At 36.8% G+C, this 25,764-nt stretch overlaps 1 protein-coding gene across 1 annotated transcript in view; it reads right to left on the bottom strand.

Annotated features, from left to right (window-relative positions):
• DTNBP1 (dystrobrevin binding protein 1) overlaps positions 1–25,764 on the bottom strand; it is a gene marked incomplete at its 3' end in the record, with an annotated part of 61,552 nt that overhangs the window by 19,577 nt on the left and 16,211 nt on the right. The window contains exon 6 of the mRNA XM_009706452.1: positions 12,788–12,810. Within this exon, the coding sequence (XP_009704754.1) occupies positions 12,788–12,810 (23 nt within the window). The remainder of the gene's footprint in view (positions 1–12,787; positions 12,811–25,764) is intronic.

The following is a 25,764-nucleotide window of genomic DNA, read 5'->3' as shown; positions in this document are numbered from 1 at the left end:
ATTAGCTGGCTCCTACATAAAAGGAAAAAAAGGCTGAGTGACATCTCCACAAGATTTTTATTTCGCTTTAATCCAGAGTAACCCAAGTGATTAAGAAAAGAAACAATGCGTTCAGTTAGTCAAAACTGCCTCTTAACCTCTTTCAGCCTTAACTCACATACTCTATTAGAAATATTCAATTTAGAAATAATACATACAAAAATGTTTTATTGATCTTTTTAAACAGTTCACTTTCAAAGTATTTCATTATTTTTATTATTCAATGCCATTTTCCAAAGGAATATTATTTCACCTGTTCAGTAAATACAACAACAACAAAAAAAAAATCACAAAAAGGACGCCACGCTAGCTACAATATTGAAGAATTATGTTTGTACAGTTCCAGCTCTAATGCCTTGATACAACTTAACACGGCATACATAACACTCGTAAATAAAACAGGTAGAACTGTTTACCAGAATATCCACGTTTTTGTTGCATTTCCTGAGCAGGAGTAGAGAAACACTTGGAGTTCTTACACGCCCACATGCACGCCGCGGCCCTCCGCCCTTCCCATCTGCATCATTAAAACCCGAGCAGAACAAGTACTTTAATAACATACTGCTGTGAAAGGCGGGACTGAGATTTATGGAAAGACATGCTATAAAAGAATAAATTATTTCTACTGCAGCTTTTAAAACAATTCTACTATTTCTGAACACTGTAAGGACCAGAATAGTATCATACTTATTGTGCCACTATAGAAAGAAATAGTGCCGTGTGGAGAAATATAAAAAGCGTATGATCTATCACTGTACATGTATTTAGCTACAAATCAAACTGACGAAATGTCTACACTTACATTTACATTTCTAACATACAATAAAATAGAAGCAGGATGCCAAAAGAGAGAATATTGTCATTACAAAACTGTTCAAAAATTCATTCGCTCCAAGACGCAGTCACAGGCCACAAGAGCCTGCAGCATTTGGTCTTTCAGCATCCCAAAAAGCATTACATCTGAGCTTGTTAGAGAGAAGAAATCTTTTTAAAAGCAGATAGATGAGTATATCTTAATTTCTCATTAACCTCAGCCTACATAGCTGGTGAGTAAACCATAAAACTATAAGTAGTCATCGGTAGTTTTGCATTACTTTTGTTCTGTCACCAAAGCTATAGAAGAAAGTGTGATTTAAAAACCCATCAGAATAATCCCAGTTACCATAGGGGTGCTAACCTTTCCAATATTAATGTTGATACTAAAGCTTCTACTTACTGCTCCCTCCTCCCAGCAGTAGTTGGAGGATTGATATTGCTAAAGCGCACATCTCAGAAATATTCTCCAATTCCATAATCTAATCCTTACAGACAACCCGCAAGGTTTCCCCCCCCCCCCCCCAAAATAGCTATTCAACTGTCCAGGAGAGGATTGCAAATAAGGGAAAAAAACAAAGATTCACAGCTGCACTCCCAATTCACCATACTTCCATTGCAATTTCAGGAAACAACAAGAAGAAAAAAAGAGAACTTCTGTCAATATGTACAAAGTAGTTAAGGATATAAAATGGATTATACCCGTAGAGTGTATACATATTGCTTGCAAAACTGACAATTTTGAGTGCAAAGTGGTCACACCCCATTTAGCAGAAGAGAGGGGAAATTTTGCCATCTTTAAGTAAACAGTCAACTGTTCTGTCTAGATATATGGAAAACAACTATTTTGATAAACGAAGTATTTCTAATCAATACAAATGTACAGAGTTTTCCCATATCAGATGAATTGCTTAAAATATTATACTTTATGTTGTTGTTTAACATGAATATCAATTTTAGTGGTCAGGATTACAACTCATAGGTAGAGCCTTGACAAAGGCATGCTCCAACAGGTTATTACAATAATAAAATAGTTCAATTTACTCTTAGCTTTTGGTCCTGGACATCAACTGAAAAAAATTCCATGTGAACAGTAACAGAAAAAAAAACTCCTCTGGTGGTTATATAAAAGAACATAAAAAGAATCAGAGTAGAAATCCATGTATTATTTCTGTTTCAACTAATGCACAGTTCTAAACATGATTAGTTACAAATTAACAGCATAAAAATGTTATTAATTGCATTAAGAACATTCTTTCGTATGGCATAGGTTGCTCAGATGGATGTAAATAACATTAATTGCTTCATTTAAAAATACACATTTTTATAATTTACTTTATTTATCTGAAGGAAACTAAGAATTAGCATAACTGCATCTATACTAATGAATTCACTGCTCTAATTTTTTATACTGGGTTTTATCTTCAGATAATAATTCTCTGTCTCCCCTCAGCCTCTAGTATCACCCCACCCTTAGACAAGCCTGCTTCAATTTTAGCTAACAAGGTATCCATGTATTTGCATTCTTTTACTAATTCCGATTAGTATTACCTTGACGATAATGCAAAGTGACCGACAAAAGCGAAGCAATAAACAAAAGCCCTGACAAAACAGACATTAAGTCACTATTTCTTTCAAATTCGCTAAATCAAGTTGATAATTAACCGCTCGTTTATAGCACACCCTTTACAAATCAAGCAACGGTGGTAACGGAGGAAATTAATTCAGCTAACTTTAATTTCATTTTGCCTTTCCATTAGCTGGGCAAATTAAGCTGACAAATAATAAAGATGATAATAAAGTTCCACCTACGTGAATTATTCTGCGTGTTCTCAGTGGCTCCCGGAGATGACATGGCCGTAAGAGATAAGCAAGTAAAAAGAAACACAGTACTGGTCAAGCAAAAGCTCCGGTTACCGAGCAGCTCCACCGATGTGCATCTTCACTGATGTAGAACAAAGACGGATGCTAGAAGGCTGCCTTCTCCAAAGCAGTAACACCGCGACTGCCCGTTTTTCAAGGGGTCACCGGCACACAGCTGCACACACATGGAGACTTCAACCCAGCGCCTTGCCAGAGCCCGACCGCGAGCCGCCAGCAGCTGGGCTGGACCAGAAATGCCCGCATGTATTTGGGAAGGTACCACGGGCTGCTCAATAAAGGGGTGCTGGAAAGAGAGCAATCCTCCCTGCCGCTTATCATCTGATGACAGGCAGCTTGCTTCTTTGGCAGAGAGCTGGAAGCGTTTGAAAATGATTTAGAAGCAAGGAAAAAAGGTACGGAAGGGTTCTGAATTCTTTTTTTTTAATAGGCGATGCTCATAAGGCTCTCCCCTCAAAGTATTCTTCCTTAACATGGCTTAGCTCAGATACCCCATGAACCAGAATACATACTATTCTTACTTCACACATAAAATATTAAACATCTTGGATGTGATTTTTAAATAAATTAGGAGCAGTCTTCTCTACTGAAAACTGAATTTTTTGTATGACATCTCCAGACTACATTTTCATCAAAAAATGGTTATGCAGTTAAAAAAAACTACAGGAACAGCACATGACCGAGAATCTTTGGTTACGGTGACGCTGCAGTTATACAACGGTGCGTTTATGTTTCAAAAACTGTAAGGCGTTGATCAGAATTGGGAACGCTGGCACGTGTTCCCTCTTCAGTTTAGGAGGGTGCGCAGCACTGTTGGAAGCCACAATAGCCACAACAATTCCTTTCTTTTACTTAAAAAGATCACATTTTCAAAAGCTTCTTGGAGACAATTATCAAAATACAGACTACAGACAAAGGGGAATCACGGAACAAATACTTCTCCAATCATCGCTGTTAGAAGAAAAATTACCAAGATTATACGGGCCTACGGAACTCGGTTTTACTTTATGGGTGAAAAATAACATCAAAAATATCTACGGGAAAGATTAAAAGAATAATAATAATCGTGAGATAATTCCACCTTCAGTCTGGACTTGGGTAATTAAAAGATGAATTCAAGTTAGGGCGGCAGACAAAATAGGCTTCTATTTTTTCCACATCAGTCATTTAAGCATTATAGACAATTAAAATATTACACCTTCACATGTTTTGTTTTCTACATAAACCGAGTATGACAGGACCCATGTTCCCATGAAATTTTTTCCTATTATCTACACAGTTAGCTATTCACCCTGGCAATAGCCAGAGAAAAATCTCTATTGTTACACCGGCCTCCTCCACTCCTTACAAACGCAGGATTGTGCAAGGCTGACTCCAGCACAGGGCCAACTCCTACCGCAGGCAACAGGAGCTCGACCTGCACATCCCTCAGCCATCTTATTTCAACCTGCAGCGACGCCAAAATTGTTGCGATACATCTGACCTTCGAAAAGGCTTTTGCCTTAGCGCGACACTAGAACGCAAAGAGAGTAGGACTCAAGGAAAAAGAGAAAGCTACATAAATGCATCAATAATAAAACTTGTTGGGAGAATAAACTAGCTCCCTCAAAATACAAAGCAACATAAGACAGGATGAAAGAGCATAAGGGTGCCACATTAAAAACCCGCAAGATTCTCTAGAAATACAGATGAAGCAGAATTTTCAAAGAGGAAAACAGTGTTCCTACCCTCCACTCTCCCCAGTCAGAATTAGCATTAAAAAAAAAAAAACCCTGACAAACACAAGGTTTCAGAAGTATCTGTAACATTAGCATTCTGCGGGTTACATTAACTCACTGTCTGAACACTACTTTCGGTGATAGCCATCATATAAAACCCTGAAATCTAGTTGAGCAGAGAGATTACAAACAAACAGCACTACCACATACATTTGTAACATACAAAGTTACATTATAACCAAAGCACACAAACAAATTGGGGGGGGGGGGGGGAAGGCATTTAAAGCATTAAACCAGCAGTGGTTTGGGGTGGAAGTGACAAACCCAAAACCTATCTTTGATCAGTGAGTTGCGAGGGCACACAATATTTGTTCCAAGGAACTCTGATTATTTAGTTTGTCCATAAATAATCTGGTATCTCTATGGTACCCCTTTCTAAACTTTAGACTTCCTTTAGGAATTCTACTCCCTATTTACAGCTTTGAAAATTCAGACCCATTCCCAATATATATAACCACCTTAGAAATGCATGCCATTTTATGATTGCCTAAGATCCACCCAGGCCTATATTGCCGCTGTCAAAGAAGCCCTGTTTTCCCTCACCAGTTGAAAAATAATCAGAAACGGGCGGAGGGGAAATAATTTCCCATCCTACCAGATTATTAATCCAGTTGACAGTGCAGCCCACCTTTTGGCAAAGCATAATGGAAAATGGCATTCTGATGCAGCGACTGAAGATAAAATCGTAGACAATGTTCTTCCTACAGTTTAAATACACTAACCCCCCCCCTTCCCCCCCTCCTTCTATTGAAATGTAAATTCTATTTCTTGTATAGAAAATATTGTCTGTCCTGAAAACTTGACACTTGTAGACATTAACCTATTAGGTAACAAATTTATTTCCAGTCATCTGCAAAAGAAATGCATAGGCAAGATACTATCCACTGTAGTTTCTTTCACCCCAGTCATAATACTTAATCCAGCAAACGCTTTTTTGCCTTGTCAAAGGCAGCTAATAAATTTTCAATGACACCTAGTGCTCGATACAATAGTGCTGTCAATCGAAAAAGAAGTTACGTTCAGGGGGCCTGCAAGAGGCAAGCAGTTGCTTTTGTGCACTATCATATGCAGTCTCTGTGAAGACAGAAAATTGAAAACTTCCACTGTTCTTGGGTATGTATTCATATGTAGAACGAGTTCTGAAAGTATGTCATTAAGTCTGATAACTCGGACAAATAGAATCAGATGTGTGCCACTCAGCACCATCCACCTGTGGGCTACAGAAATGTACATTTGAAAGCTTTTACATTTCAGTGCTGGTGCTATCTGCCCCAATGTACAAAGATTCAATTATTTACTGGGGAGGATTGAAATCAGTGAAAGACCAAGAGCGAACCTTCCTTAAATTTCTCTAAAAGGATTTTTTTTTTAAATTATTATTTTTATTTTTTTTAAAAGGCTTGACTTGAAGTCCGTACCTATTTCAAGGAAGACAAAAAAGAAGACAGAAGTTACAAGTAGCTAGATTCAGATCTAGAACCTCTTAAAACATGTCCTGAGAGTTAAATGGATGTGAGAGTCCGCAAACTTGAAAACACAAAAAGCAAAATCAAAAGCAAGGTAGCTATGAAGGCACTTTATCATTTGGTTTACTTCTCCATCTGTCTAATCCTATTACACTATACTGGAAGACTCAAGTAGTTAAACTGATTTGCCTTTCACCCAAGGTTTGACTAGAAGTGCCCAAGCCTCAAATCTTTCTGTGCTCAAGAGAATGGTTATCACATAAGGGAGCCTTGGTCAATTCTTGCCACAGACAATACAGGACATCCAAAGTTGCAAGGTTCTCCTCCCATAGCCTGGATGGGAAAGAAGCTGGTGACACACATTATTAACTAGAAATCTATCAGAATATTTTCAGCTCACAGCAAAATAATGAGGAAAAACCCTGAAACCTGAATACCCTTGAAATTTTAACTCCATCTTAGTTTTATTACCATAGAAATAAGCAATTGTTTCCCAACTGTTTTCTAGTATGCCAAATAAGAGTTGTCTTCTTTCGTATCTGTGCTACAAGGTTTAAGTATTGAAGTTTTTGACCATGGTCACCTAAATAAATTTTAGAACAATCAGGAAACACTCGCAGCAGAAGCACTGCCTACCTCCCACAGCCTGTTTTGGAAGAGGCATCCGAACAACCAAAGACACCTTCCCTCCCCTACTCAAATGAGTCACTGAAATGAAAAATCACAAAACACAACAATTAAATTAGAACTGTCATTATTAACCAACTCAGTTATGGACACAAGTTGTCAACAAAAAATTCTTCACAGTAACGAAACACCTTGAACGTTCCTAACATTACAGGCTCTGGTGTAACATATTTGGAAATGTTAAAGTAAACAAACTCCATGTGGCTGGTAGGATTTTCTACCACAATGTCATCTGCTGTTGCTCAGAAGAAACATACAGGATCGTGTGCTCAAAATTACAGCACAACTTCTAGAACAGTCACATCATTGAACGTATGAGCTTTCTCAACCACGAGCTGCGGACCTCCATTGCGTATTACCCACGCATCTGGAAGACAATATGAAGACTAGGAAAAAGTTGTTTATTTTGACAGTCATCAGAATACAGCACGACAAAGAGGATCCCTAGACTGGAAGAGAAAAAAATAAATCAGTGTGACACGCTATTTGTTGAGGCGAGTAGATTTAAAAAAAAAAAAAAAAAGAGAACAAAGGGATGGAGTCCGACTGTTCCAAATATTGTGTGCTCTTAGAAAAGGGAACAGCGAAAGCCAGGAAATTAAAGTTCAGAGACAAACATATTTAAGCTACTGATAAAGAGACTGGAAAACTGCAATTTCAACAGCAGCATCTTAGATGCATGCCAAGGGATGACAGAAGATCTGCATATCAAATGTGACCCAATGACTTAACCTAGAAGAGAAAGGCAAGAAAAACCACCTCTTTACTTCACCGGCCTCCTTCGCAGAAAGAGTTTTTTGATAAAGCTCTTAAAACCGATGCGGACTTGTTTGGGAGAGATCTCTGATGCAAAGGGCTGAAAGCATGTTTTGTTGTATTGTAAATAGAAGTGCTGAAAATGGTCATATGACCCCTTTCCCTGAGCTTGAATGAAACTAATCCTGTTAAAGCTTAGAAATATGCATGACTCAGTAGCCAAAGCCATGCGCCTATCTGCCCTTGCAAAGTTTCTGCCACCTTTCATTGTCTAAAAGTGCTGTGTTGCTGATTGCTAAACGGCCTCTATGGCTTTAGTTTTCTTTCCAGAAACAAACACAAAACATTTCGTCCTAAACTTTTTTTTATTAAAAAGGGACTTTAAGAAGCAATTTTTAAATCTGTCATGCATACTGTTCCCATTTGGATAAAGTCTGAAGTAAACCCAGCAGCCTATGTTTTATACCACAGTGCAATTCTACTACTTTCACAACTCTCGTTTTTTTCCATTATCTACCTCACTGCTCTGCTTCACTCTTCCATCTTGTAAAGAGATTAACAGTATTCTGTAAATATTCACTACACAGTCCTGACTGCACTGGAACAGAAGCAATGTTAACTTAAAATAAATAAATAAATAAGTACCATGTGCCTAGAAGGATGGTGGAATGATTTCAAATCTCAGCGCAGTCATGAAGGCGCTAGGTTTCAAGTATCAGGAGAAAGTAACCACATACTTGGTATCTAATGTCTAGTTTCTCAACTGTAAAAATGAAAATGATACACGCCCTTTCTAAAGGAAGAGTATAATCCATCAAATACTGAAAACAAATACACACTTATTCAAATATCGACTAAAATAAATTCTACTATTGCAAGGAATTGTCAAAATCCACAACAGAACACTTATTTTTTTAGCACCTTTGTAAGTCTCAGCCAGGACAGGACAGCACAGAGCCTAAGCCAGCTCCTGCAAGCAGTTCTCCGAACACTGAAATCGATGCACGCTAGGAAGAAACTTGCAGGCTACTTCATATGGCATACTCAATTGCTTTCACTCATTAACCCATCATCTTTTACAGCAAAGCTCTCCGAAAGATAAGTTACTAAAAAAAAATAATAAAATGGACTGGACAACCTTTGAGATATTTTGTCCTAGCACACGCTCACACTTGGGTATAGAAATGCCAGTGCTGTAGCAGTATCAACAGGGACACCACACACTCACTCCATGCCTTCTTCAGAGAGATGCTTAACAAAAAGAAGCAGGAAAGCTTCTAACCTTTGCTTTCTCAGCATCACAGACTATTAAATAATACGTTATGCTTACATTGTAATAGAAAACCATTGAGGTTGAAAGAAAAGAGACTGGAGAGGTTTGTCTGGAGAGGTTTGTCTTCTACCCTATGGGTACAGTAAACAACAAAGGACAACGTCTGGTCCTGTAAATAGTCTTCAAGCAAAAGGAAGAAAAATAAAATCTACTTTTCAAGATGAAAGTGTACAATCTGTAATACAAATACGGAAAAGGCAGGAAGAAATTCTAAAACAGTACCTCCATTGACAAATAGAAAAATAATTCATCATTTCTTAAACTAGTATTACGTACGTACTATATGCTACTTAAAGGTAATAACATCAACAAGCAAGAGGATTAGTGAATTCCCAATGCTTTTCAATGCTGCAAACAGGTATATACACCGAGCTTTGTCTGAGTCCCTTCTTGATGACACCTGCTATCCTCAAAGAATAGACTTAATAGATCAATGAATTACCACTTTGGACCTCAGCGCACACAGCAGGAAGATCTAAATGAAGCCAGAAACAATTCTGTTTCTTGGTTATGAGACAGCTGATTTGCTTTCAGTATTTAAATACATCTTTAGTAAATATTAAGTATACGAGGGCACTTAAAATGTTTATAAGGTTATACACATTTGAAGATTTCACACATTTACAGTGGTGTCATGCAGACTACACCTGCATACCTGTATCTATTTATATTTATACATACACAAAACTCCAAGGAAGTAAAGTTTTAAAACAGATCAGAGACCCCTGTGAAGCTGCCCACATGCCTTGTGAGCCAGGCCTGCATTCTCATGGTCAGTGCCAACATATGATTAGTATTTTTTCTGTATTCATTGTGAAATTGATGGGATGTATCACTGAATTCAGGTTTCCAGTGCTGTGTGATTTTTTTACCCTCTGACTATACCATTCAGTTTCTTAATTCCAGTAAAACTTACTTTCCATCCTAAGCAAGACACGAGAACTCAGCACTGGTGAATGAGAGTGTTATATCTGGACACCAAAAAACATGCACACAACCATCTTTTTACCCCCTCCAGCAAATATATTTAAGGAATGTTTCTGTGGTACTTCAATTTCTGCAGATTCAGATAGAACATACATATTTATGAAATATATTTTTATGCAAGACATTTACCATTCTTAATCTGGAAGCCAATACTTTTTAGCATATGGTATTCAAATTCACAGATAACAAGTTACTATTATGAAAACTGGCATTTCTGTTCGTTTCCATTAAAACACAGTTTAATGTACAATGGTTTCAACTGCACATGCCTTGAAAGATGCAAGTGTATATACAGGTATGTTAAACAGTTCTTCTTTCCTAGCCCCTGCACCAGGTATTTTATGAACTGAATGTTTATGAACACATTTCACTCTGGACAGTTATGCAAGGATAAATTAGTTGAGGACGTAACCTATACCTGCAACACAAAAACGTAAAGAATCATCTACCCAACTACTTAACATATTTCAGTTGGAAGCAACCTTTTCTGAATACAGTAAACCAGAGTTATAAGCAAGATAAGATCTTATCATAAAAGCTTTACATAATGGTACTAATACTTCCTCACTTCAACCTTAAAATGTGCTAGGTAATGTACCACCAGAAATACTTGCTTTCTAGACGACCACGTTACGTTGTTAAGACATGCTGCCTGCCCTTGCTGCTGCCTTTTCCTTCTTCTGTGCCAGGATTTCTATGGTCATCTACTGAGTTATTTCAGCATGCTTCATCAACCGAAACGAAACCAAACCAAGTGACAGATCATTTTCTGCACAAAGCTAGTGAGCCGTGGAAGTAGCTTAAAACAGAAAAACGTAAGAAGGAGCCATGAGTTAGGCTGGGCAAGCCTGCTGTAAAACCGAACCCTCTGTCACTACGTAACCATGAACCCTTCGTGACCAGGAAGCTCTTAGTCTCCCTGTTCCTAACCAGCTGATGAAATATATGCTAGATACTCAGAAATTGGCTGGAGGTCCAAAAGGTCAGAAGAAGACTGACTAAAGCCAATCTAATGAACATCTCTACTTCACAACCCAGGTTAACAACAAAAATTACGAGTAGCATTAGATCTTAGAGAGAACAACTCAGTAAGCAAGAAACCATAAAAACATTTCCTCCAAGCATGTATTTCTCATCAGCCATGCACCTCCTTTTTAGTAGTTTAATCTCAGTTTCCTGGGAAAATGTCAGGCAAGACAGTGAAAGTTGTTGTCAAAGTCAAAATACAGTATCTATTGTTTATTTTAAATTATGTTGTTGTCATCTTATAGAAAAAATTTAGACTTGCTTGATATAACTATTCTTGAAAGTTTGTTAGCTATTATTCCTCTCTCTTCTGTTGTGTACAAGCTTGTCCATCAGTTCATCGTACGAAAAAACACAGAAATTAGGCTGACTGATGTTTAACATCCATTTTTAAAGATGGATGTCACTCCGTTGCTTTTCCAGCCTTCCATAGCTTCTGCCAATTTTTCCAAGTATTGTGGAATAAATTTGATCAGTTGGTTCAAAAATGTCCAACAGACCTAGAGTATCCTCTTACCTGGTCTTCCCTTGTTAAAGCATGAGATCCTGCTCCTTCCCTTTGACACTGGCTGCATTAGCCACAGACTCCAGTTGAACTTTTCAGTGAAGACACATGCAAAGACTTTGGCCTTTTTCTTGGCATCCCTTTGCAACTTTCCATCTCTGTAGCAAGCTAAAATCCTTCTCTTGGCTACCAAGACAAGCATTGTCTACCCAAGACAAGCCTTTCATAACTAGTATTGGAAATCTGTATGCCTTTGTATCAATTACAGAAATAGTTACTTAGCTTGGTATAAATTTCAAGGTCAACACACAGCCAATGTCTTCCTCTTCCAGGAAAATAACCGTCTTTGTAAAATACTCACTGCCAAATAAAGTTACAATCTCTACTAGAAAAACAAAAAGCCAAGAGAAAAATTATTTTGGAAACCATCCTCCTGGCTTCCAGAAACTCACTTAAAATACCCAATCAATACAAACAAAAAACCCAGGATTCACTCTTCTCACAAGCACCAGGTACTACAAAGTACTTGCCTTGCTTTGGGAACAGAATAAGTTTAGCATTATGTTTGGTTTTGTATTGAGCTAGTCTGTGTTGAAAGCTGTTAAATCAATCAAAAAAAGGGTTGTTATGGTAAGCTACAGATAAAGTGACATTTTACATAATCTGTGTTGCTTGTCTGTTAATGTTAGCTTTATTATTTTCTTTTTTTAGCATTATGTAAAGATGAGAGAGTAATGAACTGAAAAGGCAAAGAGGAATGCAGTTGATAGAAATTTCCATCCCTTCTTTCAATTGCAAGAGACAATTAATTGACATAAGTCAATGCACTTGACTTCATTCTCATAAATAAAGACTAGTCACAAAGCCACCGTCACACCTTACTCAAAGCAAAAGATAATAGCAATTGTCAAGCTGATCAAACATTATCATTAGTAGGTAGAGTAAGGCTGAATTTAAGATTTACTGAAAATGGTAATGCCTTACATCTATGCACCACAGATAAAGCAATAATACTTGACAGTTTCTAGCCATTGTATATTATTTAGGATAGATATTTGTATATATTATCATGTAGATCCAACAAGTTGAGCTACAAAAATTGCATTTGTCTGGTGTAACTGGTGAAAATTTCCTAGAAACAGCTAGACAAAAGTCTAATAAGTAACAGCCTCCTGCACATGTCAAAAACACATTCATGCTAGAAAAGACAACAACTAGTCGAAGACAAAGCCCTTAACTTCCAAAACTGAACACCAAGGGAAAGGCTTGAATTAGATACAGAATCTCTGAACCCTAGCTAAGACAACAGAACCATCTGTGTTCTTCCTACACTTAGGACTCTCCCAAAGAAACCCGTAGCAGTAACAGGTAAACTCAAAAATAAACAGCCTGCTGGGTCGACAAAGTTAACATTATCAAATGTAGAACTGGAACAGTTCCTTACTAGTTTCACTTAATACAAGAATTACTGTAAGTCTTGCAAACATTCCAGTAGAAAATTAAAAATAGAACTTACCTTTGAAGGTCTCAAGTTCCTTTCTGTTGGAGAAAAACAGAATTAAAAAAAACATTATTAGAAATACTACATCTAGAACTACAGGAGATATTTTACACAGTTTAAGACTCATTAAAAGATAAAAAAAAAGGAATTTTATTATCATCATATATAAGATTACTATTACTACGTGCATTTATCTAAAGCAAACACTCTCAATCTGTTTAGAAATTAGGTTACCACCTATTTAGAAACACGTACAGTTATGCAAATATTGCACATTTATCTCCAGTCACATAATTTCTAGACACACTGTTGCAAAAATAACCAAGACTTCTTAAAGGCTTTAGGTACCAAAACATCCATTCCTTAGCAGAGCTTTGCCAATTTATACCAGAGTGAAGAATAATTAGTGTTCCACTTTCATCAATGCTATTCAAAATCCTTTTGGCAACAGTGAAGGAGAAAAATTTGACAATATCACAGTTACAACACATTTTAAAGGCAACAGAGGCGTGTAGTGACATTGCTCAGAGGAGAGGATTTTGAAGTACAGAACATGGCAGATAACCCACAATACTCATGTACCAGAAAGCTAAGAAATTAAGTCAACAGCAATAGTATCTTCTTTCCTTCACACCAGGCCACCTTCCACTTTTAGTAGTTATGCAATTATGAATGCAAAGGCTATAAAAATAAGCGAGATATTTCCTCCGTTTTCAAGAAATTGCAAAACACTCCATTTGCCATCGCTACAGAGTAGTGATTTATCATGAATTTAGAGGCTAAAGAAGAATCAATGTATTAACTCAGATAAGGCAGAATTCTGGCCTTTTCCTTACAAAATGCTCCTTTATAACAAACATCTTTTTGGTCTGTGCCTTGCAGACTGCCTACGCAGATTCTGAATTTTGAAAGCAAAAGTGATGATAAGAAAAATAAATTTCATAAAAAAAAAGAAAAAAGACTGAAGTAACAGTTGTCCAGATAAATGATTCTATTCACTATCCATAGACTAAAGCATGCTTCAGTCATTACTGAGTCACCTACCATACACGCTGTTTCACAATACGTATGCTATACAGTAACTCCTTCTCCTCCCTAACAGATGATGCAATTCCACATTTATTCTTGCATCAAGAACAGACAAAACTGTTTCAAGCCTGAAACAATTTATATTCTAAGCAGGACAAAGTATTCTAAAAGAAGCGAGAGAATACATTTACCTCCACATTTTCAGCGAACATCCCACTTTTGTCACCAAATGTCAAATACAGGTTTTTGAAAGAATGGCTGGAATATATGGGAAAGAATATCCCGTTCTTTCAAACCAGGAAATCAGCTATAGTGTGATTTCCAGCAGAGAAGCCTATTAGTTGTAACTTCCTGTAACTATCTATTTCTCTTCCGGCTTCTCCTCCCTCCCTTTCCCAAGGTAGTTGCTCCCTTTTTTTTTTTACCAGAGAGAAAAGCTACTTCACGTCACCTATGATTTGCAGGTTCATACCTTAATAAATTTTCCTACCCTGCGTACTCTTAATACAGTAACAAAATTCTTCAACACTCTCACAGGTTGCACTCCTTGGTTTTTAATAACGGCTTACTTGTTGAGAAAACAACAATCACAGGAAACGCTTGTTTTCCACAGACTGAAACCAAACTGTACTGAGGAAACATCTTGTGAAAGTAAGAGGAAAAAAACTAGGCTACTTGCCCCTAAAATCAGGAGGCCTTATGCCATTTGTAACCAAAAGGGAAGATGAAACAATTACCGTCCTTCTGTTCAAACAAATTAGCAAACAAGATGGTAACACACTAACCAACTGACAGTGACACTCATTTGCTTTTGACTAAAACCCCAGAACTTTCCCTTTCAAAATCCATCAATATTTTTAGAGTTGATGCTTTAAGATGCTGTCACTATATCCATATACATAATTACCACTCAGTAAGAAAGTTGGAAATGAATATTTGACAAAACTTTTTTTTTAGAACACTTACCTCTCAAAAATATAAAGTAGCTACAACTGCCATACAGTAAAAATACAAATTTGGAATATAACGATCTGCATTTCCTAGTATCCTCATACCAATTCAGATCCAAAGACTGATGATTCTTTATATTTTAGCCAACATGAATGAATCAATCACATCTTGCAGTTTCTCACAACGCTCTTAATAAACATACATTTAGAAATACATATTAAAAAACATGCTTACTGAAAATATGCTGTGAATCAGCAACATGGAGGATTTTTTTTTTTTTTTAATTTAATCCAGTTATTCAAATAAAAACTTGAAGTTTTAAATTTCAATTCTAAATCTCATTCATCAGCAGCTTTGGTAAGAACCAGACACTAAAATGGAAAGGAGACTATGACTTGTAAAGACACTGGAAAAACAGATGGCTTAAGATTGTATCAGCACATTTTCTAGATGTGTAATTATGAAGTTCCAGACAAATGTACAGAAAGAAATGTATTACGAAGTATTACATTTCTCCTTCCCTTTAAGTAAATAAGTATTTTCGTATTTATTGATAAACTGTCAGGAAGAAGACACCTCCTACATCTTCCCTATGAATCCAGAAACTAAAATAATCTGCAGAAGGAATACATTGAACTTACATTAAGAAGGAAACTATGTTTTTGGAACACAGACACTCTATAAAAGAAAAAGCAGTTACCTTGACTAATTAAAATGAGAAAGATTAAACTGTAGGTTTGGAAAACAGTCATCTTCAAAATGAGGTTAAAAGGCAAGCAGGAGGAAAAACTTGCATTGGAAGTAGGCCTGGATGAGTATCTTACTATTTTAGATCCTGCCATATTAAATTACCAGCTTTGATGCTTCGTATTACATTTTAGTATTTGTTTTTCTTTTACTTTAAATTGTTCATTCTTTGAGATAATTTTTCACATTAGGTTTATACAAAAACTACAGCAGCAGAGCTCAGCCTTTGATGGACAGCTTACTAACAACATCATACTAGAAGACAAAACTGCAGTACAATGAATCATCCCAGCAGAAGAGTTCTGCCAACTGTTTCAGCTCAAAACTGTATTACCCTATACACGTTTTTCACGGGGAAAAGGCTAGCCATCCTCTCTACCCCGTTTGTCTCACCAGTTTAAGGCAAGTGAAAGCTTTCCACAGAGAAACGCTCCCGGATTTTAGAGTTCTCATCCAAAAAAATGCATGCACTTCACAGATGGATGAGATACTCCTTTCCATTATTATTAGAAAGCAAGCACACACCTGCCTTACCTTGCCCCTAGTCTTGCTACACATGAAGGCTCTTGAAGCCCAGCGTGGGCTGCTCAGCATCTCTCCAGGACTAAAGGAACTCCCCTGCTAAGTCTGACCACTAATCAATACAACCTAATATTTGGCATCTGACTGTATGCTCTTTTACTTTAGCTACTAAACTTTAGGTTAGTGCCAACAAATCTGGCTAGTTACACAAATCAGAATAGTATTTTTTTTTTTTTTTACAGTTAACAGGAAGCTTTCAGAAGAAAGGGCTTAATTAATAGTTGTATTATAATATAAATACCTCCTCTCAGTGAAAGATGATGTTTAGTACCACTGAGTAAGAAAAAAAAGGCTAAAATAACAGACTAAAGGCTAAAATAATTGGACTATAAAGGCATGGAAGCACTTTAACAGTAATCTTGTTCTGTGTGTAGTGCAACTATGAAGCCCAGCTTCTTTCCCGAGAGGCAAGAGGCTGTACAAGCTCCATCTACATTGGAGTAATGCCCATGAAAACCATTTGGTCACACATATAGGCAATAATTTTCATCTCTTCCTTTCCAGTTGCTTGTTTTCAGAAAATAGACGGGGGGCTTAATTACTCCATCAAATTCTATACCCCTCAAATCCAGTTGAAAATGACCAACGCCATAGCAGCTAGTGAACGGCAACAATTGTCAACGAAATCCCAATTGCATAGGCCTGGTTGCCTACTTCTTCGAGACAATAAAATCAGGACGAAGATGATATTCAGGTATATTTTAATGTCAGCATAGGAGACACACTAATCAGATTCTCGGCCCCTTCTGAGGATGATGGACATAGGTAAATCTGACTATAAACCCCTCTGTGCACCATGCCTAAAAAGGCATAACTGATAATGTCTCAAAAATAACCTAAAGGAATACAATCAAAGCATTGTTAGTGCAAGAGATGCCACTGAGAACTTCTCTGAAATATCTCATCAAAAAAGACCTGAGCCACAGCTATAGAGGAAAAGTATATATATAGACAATGAAAAAATACAATACTCCATTTGAGTCTGAAGTACACCTGTTATACAATTTTTTATTTGCAAGAAGTACAATGCATTCCGAAGCGAATCAAAACTGTAGTGCCTTGAAACTCTGCTGAGACAGGATCTGTCTTTTGAATTACCATTTTTAAGTTACCTGGAACATTCTTATGATTATGTTGTCAGTGGTCTCAACTTCTTCATTTACAGAAGAGTTGAGCTTCAGAGTTTGTGGTGAGAAAATATAATTTTGGAGACAACAGGTGAAACAAACTGTCTACAATATATAACTAGTCCCACAGACTAACTGACACAACCAAAACTCACACAAATAGAAGGCAAGTACTAATTCCCAATTACCTTCCCATACCCCTTAGGCTTTTCATTGCACTGTTGGATTAACCCTGCTTTAGTCACTGGGCAGAAGAGACGGACACTAGGAAGAAGATTATATTGGTTATCACTGATAAACAAAAATAAATCCAGAAAGAGGAATATGGGAGGAGGAGTCATGAAAACCATCCTGCTTTAAGTTACTTTAATCAATGGGAATTCAGTTTATTCTACAGAAGTAACACTAAGTTCTCAGGTTCTACTGTATCTTGCAAAGGGCTGTAACACTAAGATCAATTTTCCAAATGTAACAAAATACCAGGGAATTCAGTTAAATACCTAGAGATGACAGAAATACCACATTCTTTACAACTACGCCAGCAGCCAGAGTTGACAGTTCCATATCTAATCTTCACGAAAAGAGTAGGCAGATAAGAAAGTCACAAAGTCAGAAATGAATGTCAGGAATGATTTTATAACCCTAGCTCTGAAAGTAACAGCCAATAAACTGAAACTACTAGACCCATGCATAAACAAGTTACAATCTTGAGACACGGATGGTAAATCTCCAGCATATGGATGGTAAAAATTGAGGACTAAATTTGAAAGATTTTATAATGAAATGTGTTTATAAGTGTTGAGTTGTAAATACTATTCACAAACACAAATGAACATTTAAACAAAGTATAACTGCTTATGTGCAATTTAATAGTATTTCTGGCACCTAACAAGATCTAAAACCAAACCAGAGCAATACTGCATTTCACCTGTTACGTCTGGTACAGTTAAATTTTCAAAATTCTATACAAAAAATTTCCATCCATAGCCTGATTCAATCTTTAGTAAGTGAAAAAGCCATGAAAGGGACTTTCCTCTGGATGTCAACAGAGGTAACAGCCAAAAACCTGAGAACTTAAAACTTAAGTCACTTGCATGGTGTGCAGAAATAATTCAGGTACCTTTTTGTGTACTTACGGTTAGCACTTATGACAATGACACAGATATGTTTTCCGTCTCCCAGACTCCGTGAGCACTCTTTTCACATCACTTCAGCCAACTACTACTTTAAAATCCCTTTGAGACTGAATCAATGAAAAGCCTTTAAAGTAAAGAAAAATCAATAAAACCTAAAACTACTACTAAAATACTGTTGGAATTAAGCAGCAGACAAGGCTTTCTATTTCTCTGAAGAAACACTGAAGACAGGTCAGGATTCTTCACGATGAAATGTGAAATTTTATCCAGTAAAAGAGAACAGCAAAGAGCTAAGGCATTTAAATCATGTTGCAAGGGAGATTTTTTTGCTTCCATACTCAAACGCAGCTACAAAAGTAGCTGAAGTCTTGCCATGTCTTCCAGTAAAACTTCTACATCAACTTCATTCTAGAAGATGGAATGGATCAAAACAAAATTTTGTAACAGAAATTGCAAACATTAACTGGTAATCAAGCTAATAAATACAACTAAAACCAAATACTACCCTAATATACTCAGCAGTTTCAGGGTACAGTGAAAGCATTTCTCTTCAGCTGTTTCAAAAAAAGAAACAAATTTTTATCTCAATGAAGAACGCTGGGGGTCACCTTTCAGGTGCTATCATTCAAAAGAACAGTAAAAATGAGGGAGATAGCTTAAAGAACAGGAGAAAATGGTAGAAGCGAAATCCTTAAGAGCAACCAAGTGGTTTGTCCTCTGCTAAGAGACTGATATAGGCCATTTAGCATTGGAACCACTCCAAACTGGAATCTAAAACGTGGAATAAATTCTTAGCTCCCTCTAAAAGCTTATGCCTTCAGATATCAGATATTGCACAGAACCCAGTTTTTACATTTTTCCTTTCATCCTGTTGTTATCCAAAAAAGAGAGGCGTTTTTAAATTTAATTTTTTTTGAACTTTTATCTTAGCATGCAATGTCATTGGATCACTAAAAGATACATGTATCGGCACAGTATATTTTTATCATACAAACAAAAGTTTAGGAATCAAAGTTTAAAGCTGAAATTTGAGAGAAGAAATTTAAGAGAGGCTACAAACTATGAGCTACAAAGAAATTTGAGGAGCTACAAAGAAATTTGAGGAGCTACAAAGAAATTTGAGGAGCTACAAAGAAATTTGAGGAGCTACAAAGAAATTTGAGGAGCTACAAAGAAATTTGAGGAGCTACAAAGAAATTTGAGGAGCTACAAAGAAATTTGAGGAGCTACAAAGAAATTTGAGGAGCTACAAAGAAATTTGAGGAGCTACAAAGAAATTTGAGAGAAGCTGAAGTTTAAGAGAAGGTACAAACAACTCTACCATCAAAGGCCATCTCCACCATCAGTTCCACCAGACTTTCCTAGAAAGAAAAAGGGCTCCTGCAAACCTGTTTTTGGTAAACAGTCACACAGCAAAATCCAGACCTTCTTCTAACTTGGCCACCAATTTTCCCATAAGCATTAAAAGAAAAAAACCAACAACCAACAGTATTCAAAAACTGGCCAAACATTCACTAAGCAACATATAGTACGCCACAAGTCCACAAAAACAAAGTAGTAAAAAAAGCCTGTAACCCCATATGCTCTCTTTACCTAAAATGCTGAATGTGGTTCCACACAGCATGAATGCGATTGTTGCAGACAGAAGTTACAACTCGGACCACTTCAGGCATCCTCAACACAGCCCTTTGACACAGGAACATAAAATATCCCTCACAGAGGTGTGGGCAACAAATGCATTTAACACTTTTTTTGAACAATTTTTAAACAAATTGGTTTCGGATGTAAGTGAAAAGGAATTATTAAAGATCTCAGGAAAGTAATTCATAGTGAAGAAAGACAGAATTCACCAGGACGCACAGTACCTTGCTCAAAAGCAGAGAATGGATTTTAGTGTGGTAATGACAAATACCTAAACCTCGTCTCTCTTGCCACTAGCCACAATGACTGAATTACTTTGACAAATAATGCAGTTTTGAGGTGAGGGAGAGTCCAAAACAATGATTAAGGCAGCCCTAAACCATCTGTTTCTATTATTGGTACAGTAAGTCCGGACAAAGAATGCCTGGTACTAACAGATTGACAGGATTTGCAGATTATGCCCAGTAACCAGCACTACATAAAGCTAGAGAAGAGTTACGCAGGATTGACACAATGTTTAACATTTTCTAGAAAACATTAGGAAAAGGTGTCCTAAGATGCATAGGATCCAACACAAGCATTCAGTGTTTAATCACAGGCCACAAAAGCTAACAAAGAAAAAATCTCTAATATGCCTATTCAAAAGAAAATGAATCTATAAGGAGAAGGTATGCAACAAACCTCTTTGTAAGAATGTCGTTGTCTCTCTGCATCAAGCAAAGACCACCACAAAGGAAGGGTAAAATTAAATTCACTTAAAAGTGACAGAAACTATATTGCATATTTACACTCGCAAGTAATATAAAAATACAATAATAATATAAAAATAAATGAAAATAATATAAAAAACGGACAAAAGCCATACAATCCTTTGATCTGCTATGTATTCAGTCTTGCCCGATGTTTTCAAATACTTGGAGCACTGATGGGAGTAAAATTCACTAATAATGAAGCAGCAAGCTCCCTTGGGTTTGAGGTATGCAAAATACTGTACTGCAAGTATTCTTGCAAACGAAAGAAGGTTCAGAGCCCTAAAACTACACAAAAGGAAGCACCACTATCAAGGGAACTTTTCCAAAGTTTCTACAAGCCCAGTTTTTCAGGATCAATAGGAATTCTCACTCCATGTGTCTGTCCAAAGAAGTGCAATAACTGATGGCTATAAAATTAATTCCAGCCATTTATCACCAGGAAAACACTTGCTACTGATTGTGCTGTATGCAAATTCATGAACAGCAGGATGGAAAAGACCTCTGCAATGCGAACTCTGCTTTGAGCACCAAAACCTACAGTCATACAATTAACACCTAAGGAAAACTCAAAGCCGGTCATCCACTGCAAGTCTACCACGACAGCTGTCCTAAGATAATAAAAGTTCTGCATCCACCCTTGCAAAATCATTATTTATGTATCCAGGTAGACAGAGGTATAGCAGCTGAAAATCTATACAATCAGAAGACTGATCAAGAAAATATGGCATGAAACCTTACTTTGATGAAAATTTTGATCAGAACTATGAAATATGTAGCTAGAGCCTTAGAAATAATTCACAGTACATTTAATGTTGGAAGGAAAAAACATACTTGTTTGAAACGTTTGCAACAACGATATATTTTTTATGTATAAAAAGTTAATTTGATAAATTACATGCAAAGCTTGCAAGGGCTATGAAGGTACAATTTACATTTATCACTGCCAGATGGGAGGGAGTCATCACTGAAGATCATGTACCGTACAGAGTACTGCTCTAGCTTATCACTTGGGGAACGCTACGGGATCTAAACAAGATCTACAGACATGGAAGTCGTCTTTTAGGCAACGCGATTTTGTATGGCAGTGTATTACCCATTTCATCTTCTCTTTTTTGACGTTGGTAAAAAAAAAATATAATTATTTAGGTTAAACAAGATCACAAAAAAAATAGCAGCTTTTTACAGTGATCCTGCAGGAGGTAAAGATAACATTTGAAAGCAAAAAATACTTAAGAAATAATAATACAAAATATTTTTCTATCCCAGCAAGTAAATAACCATTAATTGGTGCAAGTCAGAAGGAACTTTATCAAAAAGCAGATTAGTTTGGATTGTCTAAAGAAGTTTTTTGTATTTACTTTTTGAATGTTTACATTGGTCAGGTCTAACATAAGCCACTGTATCTAACTGCAACAACGCTTACTATCCCTTATGTTCCCAAAGCAATTAGAAAGAGGGATAAAACCAATAGAAGACCATACAGAAGAAATAAACTTAACAGTGGTAATTGATTAAGACATTTTCTCACATACATCTCTAATCTACACAATGCAATTGCCATAAATGTTATACTTTTCCAAATGAGGAAGTGAATCAAACATTCTTATCCTCCAGAAGCATAAAACTACTATCAATCACATGGCAACGCATCTAACAAGAATTATGACAATCTGTCCAACTCCTCGCCTACTGCACTAACTACCAAAGTATGGGGTTACACATTATTTCACAACAAATACGCCTTTAAAATACAAAAATTAGGAATAAATATACTTTTTAATAACACATTTTCCTGTAAAGTATTTCTTTAAATCTCACCAGAAAGGAAAAAAAAAATTAGTCCCACTAAGACTTGCAATATTATTAAACATTCACCTGTTGAAGTATATCCTAGCATCAGGGTATACTTCAGACTCAGGATTTTAAGAGTTCTTCATTCATTTTCCTTCTATGTCTGTTCTCAAAGCAGACAACTACTGAAAAACAGAAAGGATTCTTAAACAAGACATCCTAAAAAAAATCCAAATTCAAACAACTACGTTTAAAGTCAAATGGCATACAGTAAAACTTATTCACTCATTTCCAGTAATAAGGACTCTTTGCTAGCGCCAATGTATTCCTACAAAATGTTGCAGTTGGGCAGCTCCTTTTAACTGACAAGATAGCTACGAATTTCTACTTTTCAAGAAACGGTGATCTGTCTGCAATGGATGCAAATGGTACTAAGAAAAAGTACATCCTCAGGAGGAGGATGAAGGGAAGGGAGGAAGAATTGTGCTCGACTGAGAAAAGGACAGGAAACAAAACAACATGGTTTAATGCTAACACACATGCAAACAATTGCGGCGAGACTAATTACAGAAAACAAGGGTGGAATCTAGACTTCACACAACAATACTGGTACCTTCATCAATGGATTTAAAAACAAAAAAGAGAATATTAAAAATGCAGAGATAAGCACGCAGAAAAGCAATCAAGCTCCCCAAACGCCAGGAATTAAAATATATTGTGGAAAATACCTTGGATTGATGAATCTACTTTGAAACTAGTACTCAACCCAGTGACAAAAGGGAAAAAAATTGATCTGTTTGAACTGAAATAAAGTTGCTCTATTTAATAGGGAGACCTATTTCTGAAAATCAGTTCCCATAGTTACCATAAGCTGCATTTCAAAGCTTTAACGTTGACCTAAAGCACTTTCTTCTAAATCTTTCATATAGGAAGATTTTTCAAAAGACTTGAAATACGTGAGCTTCTAGCCTAAGTTCTACAGTGAATTTATAATAAAATTACTTTTTGTTACATGCTTAAAATAACCACAGTTTATAGAGTTTGTCTTCATCTCAGTTTTCATCCCTATGTCATCAAAACACAGGATTTTTTTTTTTCCCACAAAACCACTCGCTTTCTGAAAATAATAATTCTTGTGCTAAAGAGAACATAGACTCCTGAATCCCTACCTGATTCTTTCAGCAGCTGGTTATCACAGTAAAAACCCCAAATACTAAAGAGAAGACGACAGCATATGAGTTCCAAGCATACATAACAAATCACACTCACATTATGTTAACTGGCTGTTCGCTCTTCAAGCATCTACATTGGCAAGTGTCCTTCTAAGTAATGAGCTAGCAGTTAATTTCTTACCTAAATAAATACAGTGGTAATGATCAACCAGAAATCACCTGCATTTTTCCTGTCTTGTCTAAATCTGACCAAATGTAATCAGCTTATAATTATGTTAAGTAGTTTGCTTAGCATTCTATTTATAAAACTGATTAGATGCTGCTAAGCAGAGTAGGCAACAGTTTAACACTTCATTTTGATGTTGAAAGCAGAGGCTAGGGGAGGGGAAGAGGGAGCGAGGATGGCAGAGAGAACAAACAAAACTCAGAAAAATTCCGAAAGACTACTATATTTTAGGGGGTACAAATCTGTTGCTTTACGCACATTTTAATTTGTGTGTTATTTGGTTAAACAGCACATACTTAGAATTTTGAAATTATTACTATTAAATTACTTAAATAGGTCTGAACAAGTGAATATTCAGCCATACTGAATACTGTTGACTTTTCCTGGACAGAGACAAAACGGTGCTGCCCTGGCTTGGAAAAGAGAAAATCCAGGCTGCAGGAACACGACAAGATGGCAATCGAAGCCCTGGCCTGAGGTTAAGTTAACTGAACAGGATGCCAAAAACTAAAGGACATGACATGACAAATTACTAGACATGACAGATACCATAGTAAAATGCTGACTAAAGCTACAACCATGAGGGATGGTTGGATTTCACAGATGGTTAACGGGGTTAGGTGAGAAACAGCCAAACTTCACAGAAAATTGAAGGGGACCTTTAAGGTATTGGGGATCTTCTGCGAGGCAGAACTTGCAACACCAGCAGTACTTTGATAACCACATCTGTAACACCATAGAAGGCCAACATTCCCTAGATAATGGTATGAGAAATACCAAATTTGAGTAGCAAACCCAGGATCGATAGGGGAAAAAGTAATTACGGCTGGGGTGGTTTTTTTGGGGGGGGGGGTGGATTTTTTATTTGGGAGGAGAATGGGATTTTAAAAAAAAAAAAAAAAAAAAGAGCTACAAGGATGGCAAAAGGAGGGTCAAGAAAGAGGAAAACAGATAAGCTATGCAAAATGTGACAAGTGCTGCCTGGCATAGTCCCGCCCTTGATCACCACATCCTAATTAGGACCGTAAACCAAATTGGTCGTTCTGACCATACCATGCGAGTTAAACTTGCTACCGCAACCAGAAGCGAGGAGGGTGCCAGGGTGCTTCCCCTGGCTAACAGGAGGACAGCTGGTGGGACAGACCAAGTGACCTGGTTATCCCCACGGCACTCAGCAGCCCCATCTACCCACTGCTCCCTAACACAGGTTGTCCGAAACTGTCCTTGACAAATTGCTTCAATTTAACTCCTCATTTCCTCATTTATATAGTGGACTTCATACTGCTTTTCTTACCTCTTTCAGTAAGGTTAGTTTTGGCACTGTCAGAACAAAACCAGGAAAGTCAACAGTTTAAGTTATTTAAGCTCTTAATAGTTATCTCTTGCCACTTCATCTTTTAGCTAAACATGAAGCTCAAGAGTTGAAGGTTCTTTGATTCCAAGTAATAATGTCCTGTTTTTGCAAGTAAGAGAATGGCAGGAGAGTAATATCTTTCATACAGAGTGAAAGGTACTTATAATATAGGATAGAACAGAAAGACAGACAGAGGAAAATACAGTTCCTAACTTTACAGGTACATGGGGGAAAAAAAAAAATAATCCAAAAAACAGGGCAAGGGATTAAGAGAAACAAGAATTTATCAGTGCTCATTAACAATAGCGCTCACTTTAATTGTTTGTAGAGAATAATAAGCAGAATTTCATCTTAACACCAATGTAGTGATAATTTTCCAAACACACACACTCTGTTCATCACCAAGAGTCAGACTGACATTCAATTAATCTATTACAAACTTGCAACCTCCTGTGAAAGAATACTGCTCCTTTAAAAGATGAAA

This window comes from Cariama cristata, unplaced genomic scaffold (genome assembly GCF_000690535.1).
Source record: "Cariama cristata isolate BGI_N322 unplaced genomic scaffold, ASM69053v1 scaffold3948, whole genome shotgun sequence".
NCBI lineage: Eukaryota > Metazoa > Chordata > Aves > Cariamiformes > Cariamidae > Cariama > Cariama cristata.
The sequence above is the reverse complement of the archived record's forward strand: the minus strand, read 5'-3'. Positions and strand labels throughout refer to the sequence as shown.